Source organism: Numida meleagris, chromosome Z, assembly GCF_002078875.1.
Source record: "Numida meleagris isolate 19003 breed g44 Domestic line chromosome Z, NumMel1.0, whole genome shotgun sequence".
NCBI classification, from domain to species: domain Eukaryota; kingdom Metazoa; phylum Chordata; class Aves; order Galliformes; family Numididae; genus Numida; species Numida meleagris.
Window position 1 is genome coordinate 16,662,781 of NC_034438.1, and position 8,971 is coordinate 16,671,751.

Consider the following 8,971-nt stretch of genomic DNA (forward strand, 5'->3'; position numbering starts at 1 on the left):
CGGGGCCGGGGCCGGGGCCGGGGCGTGCCAGAGGCGTTGCCGCCGTTGAGAGCGAGGGAGGCTTTTGCAGGGCGGCCCGCTTGCCCCCGCTGGAGGTGGCACCTCGCAGCGATCTCTGGCTTCTCGCTCCCTGGTTGGGTGTTGTCTGCACACATGAAGGCGTGCGGGCCCGAACACATGCGCTGCCCTGTATTTACTTTCTCTGTACAGAGGCGTAGGTGCAGGGCCAAACGCAGCAGAGAGGTGGCAGAGAAGGCGGCGCCCCATGAGCTCGGCATGGTGCCCCAGCCCCGTTCCTCTGCTCAGCGCAGGAGGAGGCTTAATCGCCTCGAAATGGAAATCTCTAAGGTCCGTGCATCTTGTAGGTGAACGTCCGAGCCCCTGGTGTCAAACACAAACGTGCTCCAGAGAACGCAAGGCCACGTGGGGAAGTGGGGGCTGCTGTACTCGCAGCCTTTGGCTGATGCTCGGATGTGAGCTCTGAGTTCAGTGAACGGCCGCCAAGTCCTGCTTGTTCCATAGGGAATGGCAGGGGAGATGCTGGCCCCCAGCCTGGCCTGCTGGCTGTGCCGGGGCGTTCCTGCGTCAGGGCAGTGGGCGCTGTGCTGCCTCACAGTGGGGAGCTCTGCTGCGGGCACGTGCGGGGTGGTGAGCTGTCAGCTCCTGGCCACCAGCACAAGTGCGGCACAGCTGCATCTTGTGGTCGGCTGAGACTTTGGGGCTCACAACCATGGTGATGCTAACGGCATAGCCAAGACCACCAGTCTAGATAAGATACTGGGCAGCTCGGGGGGAGTTACCGATCTTTGAAAAGAATTGTTAGGTATGGCTGAAGGTTTAGTACTTTGTAGCAATAGCGAAAGCAGGATACCTCGTCTTGGGGATGCCTAGAAACCGAACTGGAGGCACCTGCAAACTTTAGCATTGAAGACTTGTGCCTTTGTTTTCTCTACGCCTCTAGTGTTAGGCAACAGTGGAGCACATGCACTGAGAATCAGTTGTCTTTCTTCAGCACTACCACTCCTGGTGCTGCTGTCTGACTGGGAAGGGGGTGGTGTGGCATGAAAGACCTTTCACCCTCTCTAAGCTAATGTGGTACTGAGTAAAGAGTAATCAAGTTTGCAAATAATTACTTATTCCTGATGAGAACAAACAGGAGTTTTGTTATTAACTTCTAGAAAAAAAACTTTTCTGGAGGGGCCAAGAAAGCTCAACTGCATTCAACAGAATCTGTGAGCAAACTTGTTTTTGAAAAAAATTGATGAGTGCAGGTAAGAATTTGATCACAAAGCATAATTTTCCCAACCACTTGTGACAGCAACACTAATATCATATAATGAAATCTGACATCTGACCTGTAGGCTTTTCCACAACTCTTTAACACCAGCACTGACATCTGTTTCCCCAGAGAAACAGAAAGCAGCTTCTCAATATGATTGTGAGATATGAAATTGAAAGACTGTCAGATGAAATGATTTAGAAAATTAGAAGTGTAATAAAGTGCACTGCAAAAGCAGATAAGAAGGAAAGGGGAATGGATGAGTAAATGAGGACTTAAGAGCAATCAGGAACGCATGTTTATAAGGATATCAGTGAGTAGATGGCCTAGATTTAGTAAAGGGCGTGGAAGGAGGGCAACAATTTCTGCTCTGATTTTTTTGTGATGTTGCAACATCACAAGAAAGGTTCGGTCACAACATCCAGCCAGTGTCAGAGTGTTGATTAGGTGTTTCACCCTGTCCTGCCCAAAAGACAGGGAGGCCTTGTTAATAGATAATTTGCTTTCTAATCATGTTTGATCTTAAAAAAAAATTGCTTTCTTTGACTCTCATCAGTTTACTTTGGAAATTGATGTCAGATAGGCATTGGGGCCTAAATTAAATGTAAACAAGTGCAAATGAAATTGTTTGCATTTCATTAAGCTATATGCTAGTTTTAGCATTTTAATAGCTGGAGGGTGGAAGAAGGGATACAGGTCTGGCCCTTCCTGCTATTCAGTGTTCTGACTGTTTTCCGTATAGTAATGGCCATTGCTGGCAACTTTCTGCTGATCACAAGGCATCCTTTTGACAGTGGGAACTACAGGCTGAACAGAGGTAGCTGAGGGATGCCTCTCGATAGCATTACAAAGGAGCATCAAGAAAATCAGAATGTATCTATATTTTGTCAGTGCGTGATATTTGTTTTGTTTTGTTTTTGTTTTGTGTCAAATAATTATTTTGTATGTTTTTCCTTTATCTTATAAACCATTTCTTCTTTTGTAATATGTCACTTATGAGAACTGTCGCTTTTGGATACTACTTCTGTATGAAGGATGACTAGAAGAGAAACTAAAAGAAAATACTAGGAACAAGTAGAGACTTTCTGAAGTGTTTCTTTTGACAGTAATGTGCAACAGCTGAGAGTTCTTTCTGCTAGAGTGGTTTGAGAGGAAAATGGAATCCATATTAAGACAGTTGCCACGAAGAATGTGGTGGTGGGTAATGAAAGTGATTGGCTTATGTTACAATACATGACATTAAGGTCAGATGCTGGAAAACACTTCAACAGTAGGGATGTTTGGGCATTGAGAGACGTACATACTAGAAACTGCAGAATTCTTGTGAGTGAGCAAGGCTTACATAAATATTTGAGTATTTTAGTAAGTGTTGATTTTGATCTGGTGAGAGTGAACTAGAAGTCTTGTACAATTCTGATATCTCAAGTTTGACTATGAAGGTGCAATGCGTTTATACTTACAAAGAAAAATACTTATTTCTTAAAGGCAATTTTGTATGTGCAGTTTTCCTTCTAGCTTACAAGCAACTATGCATGAGCTGAACAGACTATCAGCTTATAAAATCAGAAGAATTTTAATGTACACTGCAAATCCTAGAGATCTGATCAAGAGAAGCCAAGCCTGAGCTTATATGTTAGTCATTCTCTTCAGTATAAACTAACAAGTGTTCTGGACATTCTGCAGGTTTACAGCATGTTCATTTTATGACTTAAAGGGAAGAATAACATTCAACAATAGAATGTAAGTGGAATTCTAGTGTATTTTAGCCTAAGCAGCAATCGTTGTTGCTGAGGTATTTCTAGTGAGTCGTATACGACATCTTTCATCTAGGAAGAAGTTGAGTTTTGTAATAAAATCATAGAATCATAGAATGGTTTGTGTTGGAAGGGACCTTGAAGATCATCTAGTTCCAACCCCCTGCTGTAGGCAGGGACACCTTCCCGTAGACCAGGTTGCTCAAATCCCCATCTAGCCTGGTCTTGAACATCTCCAGGGTGGGTGTGTTATATAACTAACACAGTGATAGCTATCTTCATACAGGAGCTTGTCAGAAAAAAATAACATGGCAAGGTAAAAGTTTTTTTTTTTTTTTTTTGTGGTGGTTGTTGTTGTTTTCATGGGGCAAAAGATCACATGGCAGATAGAAAATAAGAACTGGTTCCAGAAAATGAAGTGATCTTCTTCACAGCAGTGCAAGTGTACTTAGTTGAATCCTGTTGCAAAATGTATTTCCAGAAAGGCTGCACAAAAAAAAAATCAAGGACTGTAATTAGGGTTTGTCCCTGAGAAGTGCTGAGCACAACATTTTACTGATTGTTTATGTCAGTGCAATTCAACGAGTTTGAACTTTTTAATCTGTGATTGCCACGTGCCAACATCAAGGAGTTGCAGCACTAGCAATTGGCAAACTCTGAACATAGAAATGTTATAAAAGTGATTTGATCATTAATATGAGGGCTGCTCGGAAAGTAATGCCTCCTATTTTATTCTGTTGGCCCACAACATCAGAGGCAGATGTCAGTGGTATGGCAGTAAGGGCTTCTTCCCACCAGTATTCCATTACATGTTGTTGCCATGTGACAAATGGCAGCAGAGGTGCTGTCTGATGGAATGGAGTCTGGCATGGAAGCGCACATGAAGCAAAGGTGTGCCACTGAATTCCTCTGTGCTGAAAAAATGGCACCCATTGACATTCATCGACACTTGCTGAACATTTGTGGAAAGCAGAGTGGATGTGAGCACAATGAGGCAGTGGGTGATGTGTTTCAGCAGTGACAACAGTGACTAAATAATGCCTGGCTTTCTGGGATGAGCTAAGCATTTGGATTTTTTGCAACATTAGTGTGGTACATTTTATGAGGATTACAATTCTGATTAAGGTTTGCAATTGTTTTTTTTCCAGTATGAATATCATATACAGAGTATACAAATATTTCTCATGTTGGAACTGTCTTGCCGTTTTACTGGATAAATAAATTGAAACAATATAGTGACACCATGATCTTTGCTCAGGTATTAACATGCAAAGACGTTTTCACCCCAGTGGCCTTTGCTTTGGTTTTGACAACATGAAGAGATCTCTGTTAGTTATCTTCAAAGCCAGAACTACTGTTGTGTTCCAGATTTATCCCTAGCATCACTTGAGAAAAGCTATTGTGTGTCTCAGACTAGAATGTGGACTGGTTTGGAAACTAGTTCCGAAGGCCTTCTGTCTTCCCATTTCATCTTAGCAAATTCATGTTTCTCAGAGCTTCTCAAGTGTAAAAGACAATGCATCTTGATCTACATGTTACTTTTGTTGTGGTTGGAGGTTGACACTGACCATCTTGCAGGTCTGCATGCCTGCAGGAGTGCAGTTCTTTAGCTGAAGCTGTGCAAAGACTTGAAACATAGATCTGACAGTTGCTAGTATCAGTCCTCTTCACTATAAAAGAGGCATGTATGAATTGGTGAGAAGAAATATGAAATGTCAAAGCAATTGAATGAACAGGCAATTCGGAAGCAAAAGAAATTGTGTTTTGCTTATGACCTTGTATTTCATACTTACATTCAACACGTTGACTTGCCTTATATATTTTAGCTTTGTATCTTCCATAAGAATTACATCTTCAAGAAAAATCAATGTGCCTACAAACTTGTACAACTTAATTTTTTATATATATTGAGAATATGCTCAGCCAAGTTTATGAATGGAAATGACCATTTCATCTCTCCTTGGAAATAATTAACATAGTATACAAAGTTGTGGATGTTTCAGTTTGCTTTTTGGGGAATCTTAAATGTAAGTAAGAAATAATCTGTTGTTACCAATGTATCTTTATGGAAGAAATGAAGGCAGAGCAGTGTTTTAGCCTAATCTGTGTAACATATGTTAGAAGAGAAATTATGACATAGTAATACATACCTTAGAGTTTGAACTCCAGTTAACATTTCATACAAGAATAGTGCTTTCATTTTGTAATTCATGGTAACTAATTTAAGCTTTGCAGGTGTATGAAAACAAGTTATAATTAAACCTGCACTTTGCTATGTAGTGTATCCTTAGGAGCTCTTTTGTTTCTTTAAAGCTGTCATGGGTTTATGATTTTCGGTTATTGGTACTCCAATATAATGTTACTCCACATCATAACATCATGTAATGAATGTACCTAGTTCTCAGAGGAGAAGGACTACTACAGTCCCCACGGTACTTTGCTCCTCTGTTACCATTTTCCAGCCGGAGGGAAAAGATAAAAGCTCGCAGTATAAAAACTTGCAGATCACGAGACCTCGTCCCTTTTTCCGCCGTCTCTCGTCTTGGCAGCACCTCGCTCTCCAGCCGTCTTATCGTCGGTAGTAGAGTAAGGCCTACCTTGATTTTGGGACATTCTCTCTCTCTGTATTGGATTTATCCGCTTAAATTGTAATTATATTGTATTATACTGTGTTGTTTTACATTCCGATATTTTATTTAGTAAATTAGTTTGCTTCTCCTCAGATTGTTGCTGCTGTTCTTTGCTCTCAGGGCCATCTCCTTACCCTTTTCCCCTTTCCCCTTTTCCCGGGATGTGGGCCCGTGGGTCCCCCATCCCCTTCGTCACGGAATCGAGCCTAACGCCCGTAAACTGTTGACATTTTTTTTTGGTGGAGAATGCGAAGGGCAAAATTGAGGCAAAATTAAGGGCAAAATTCTGGTTTTTTTTAGTTTTTATAACGAAGCTAAGATTGCTTTTTAGCTCTTAGGATGAATCTTTGTCTGCTTCTGAGAGCTTTGTTACCAAAACTGCAGGTGCTGTAACTGCAGATGTGACCTTGAAAAGTCCAGGCGGACTGCCAATACTCTGGGATGTTTTGTAAACTTTTGTGCACTCTCGGTAAACTTTTTTTGGCTGCTGCTAGCCTGTCTTTGTAAAGAGAAAAAAAAAAAAATGTATACAATGTGGCATACAGCTCCAGAGGAAGCTGCTAATTTTGTAGAGCTTGGGGTTTTAAAACCATCTCCCAGTCTCTCCTTTGAATCCCTGATGCATTTTCTGAATGCCCATTTGACCATGTTGTCAATCTCCTTGAATGCACTACTCATCATTCTAGTCATTTCACTCAGTATCTATTTTTTGAGGAAGCCTTCTCCAAAGCCAGAGGATACTGAGTGGCAGGGAGTGTGGAGAAAATTGGGAGAGACCTTAGAGAGATGGGAGTCTCCGGTGTCATGGAACTTTACTCCTGAACACATGGAAGATCCTGAGAGCCTAAGTGAATATTTGAGACAGAGATGTGACAGCTTTGGCGAATCTGAGGAGGCACAAATCATTTGGGGCCTAGCTCATGCTTATCGGGCCTTATTCAATACTATCCCAGAGAGGGAGAGACAGTTTGAAACCAAAATACAGGGTCTCCAAGCTGAAATACAGGGTCTCCAAATCAAAATAGATTGTTTCCAAGCTGAGAGAGAGAGTTTCCAAAAGGAAAGGGAGAGTTTCTGTCAGAAAGTACTGAATGAGCGAGAGAGTCTCCAAGCCGACATGCAGAGTTTCGAGGAGCGGGTCCGAGCTGAAAATGGGAATCTCCTAACCAGAGAAAGAAATCTTCGAATTGGCCAAGAGTGTCTCCAAGCTGAGAAAGAAATTCTCCAAGCTGAAAAGGAAGATCTCCGAGCTGAAAGAGATAATCTCCAATCTCAGGAGAACATCTTCCAATCGGAATGGTACACCTTCCAAAATGAGCGGGACACTCTGCAATCTGAGCGAGACACTTTCCAAAATGAGCGGGACACTCTGCAATCCAAGCTCGACTGTCTCCAGTTTGAGCGGGACACTCTCCAATCTGAGCGAGACACTTTCCAAAATGAGCGGGACACTCTGCAATCTGAGCGAGACACCTTCCAAAGAGAGCGGGACACTCTACAATCCCAGCTTAACAGACTCCAAACAGAACTACACGCCCTCCAATCCAACTTTCATGCCGTAACAGAAAAGTTGGTCCAAGCCGAGCTTGAGAGACAGAGCATGAAAAACAACCAGCCTGATCAACCACAGAAGGCACCACAACTGATTTCAGTTGCCCCTGTAAGAGGACGGAAGGTGAAACGAATATCGCTTCCTTTGGAACAGGAGACAGCAAAGCGAGAAGGTCCAGGGGAGCCACCCCAAAGTCCAGGGGAAGGGCCCTCAACAAGATCCCGGTCACCAACGCCCACCAGGGCAACAACAACTGAAAGAGACGTTGAAACCCTTACTACTTGTCCTCTGAAAATGACTGAACTTCGAGTCTTGAGAAAAGACTTTACACAGCACCCAGGTGAACGCATTGTCACCTGGCTACTTCGATGCTGGGACAGTGGGGCCAACAGTGCACTGCTAGACAGTACAGAAGCCTGCCAGCTGGGAAGTATTGCCAGAGACTCAGCGATTGACAGAGATATCAGAAGATGCCAGGATGAGTCTTTCACCCTTTGGAAGCGGATGCTATTAGCTGTGAAGGAAAAGTACCCCTTCAAAAACGATCTGATGCCTGAGGCAAAGAAATGGACTACTATGGAGAAGGGCATCCAATATTTGAGAGAATGCGCTGTAGTGGAAATGTTACATGACCCTGGATTCATTCCTGATGATCCAAACCAGGAGCATGATCCTGAGAGAATCAGGTGTACACCAGACATGTGGCATCCATTCACAAGAACTGCACCAGAAAAATACGCCGGTACATTATCAGCCATGTATGGCAGAGGGGAAAGAAGACCCCCTATGGGTGAACTGATTTCCAGGCTCCATGACTTTGAGATACATTTAACCCCTCTGCAAGTTTATGCTTCAGCCACTGTAAAGGTGACTGAAAGACTGGATAGACTTGAGAGTGATCATGATGATATAATAGAGGAACTGACTTCTTTGCCTCATGACGATAAACCTGATGACAATCAGGATTATCGAGACACCCTACGGGAGGGGCTGAGCAATTTGTTTTCCTCCCAACTTGCATCATCCAACATCTCAGCTACTATAAGAAGAAGACATCCTCCTGCTCAAGCAAGTGACAACAGTAAGACTATGTCACGCGTTGCATTGTGGCGTTTCCTACGTGACCATGGAGAAGACATGAAGAAGTGGCACAAAAAACCCACTCCTGCACTACAAGCATGGGCAACAGAACTGCTAGCCAAATCAATCACCAAGGCGAAATCCTCCGCTCCTGTCGCTGCGGGATGTGGTAAAAGCCGTAAGGGCCCTGATCAGAAGAACAAGGGAGGTAACAAGTAGAGGGGCCCTGCCCTCAGCCAGGGGGGGGAAAGGGATAATAGAGTTTATTGGACTGTGTAGATTCGATGGCCTGACACATCAGAACCACAGCAATATGAGGCACTGGTGGACACTGGTGCACAGTGCACTCTAATGCCCTCGAGTCACCAAGGGACAGACTCAGTTTACATTTCTGGGGTGACTGGGGGTTCCCAAGAGTTGACTGTGTTGGAGGCTGAAATAAGCCTCACTGGTAAAGACTGGCAAAAACATCCTATTGTGACTGGTCCAGGGGCTCCGAGTATCCTCGGTATTGATTACCTCAGGAGGGGACATTTCAAGGATCCCAAAGGGTATCGATGGGCCTTTGGAATAGCTGCTGTAGACACAGACAATGTTAAGCAGCTGTCGGTTTTGCCTGGCCTGTCAGAAGATCCCTCTGTGGTGGGGTTGCTACAAGTAAAAGAGCAACAGGTAC

At 43.6% G+C, this 8,971-nt stretch overlaps 1 protein-coding gene across 1 annotated transcript; it reads left to right on the forward strand.

Moving 5' to 3' along the window:
- Nucleotides 5,893-8,925, forward strand: LOC110389699. Its single transcript, XM_021380561.1, has one exon. It carries the CDS (start codon nucleotides 6,187-6,189, stop codon nucleotides 8,512-8,514), a length of 2,328 nt encoding a protein of 775 aa, XP_021236236.1. The 5' UTR covers nucleotides 5,893-6,186; the 3' UTR covers nucleotides 8,515-8,925.

Bases quoted from the DNA above. Each gene is read 5' to 3' on its own strand.
- LOC110389699 (XM_021380561.1), top strand. From the start codon at position 6,187: ATGTATACAATGTGGCATACAGCTCCAGAGGAAGCTGCTAATTTTGTA.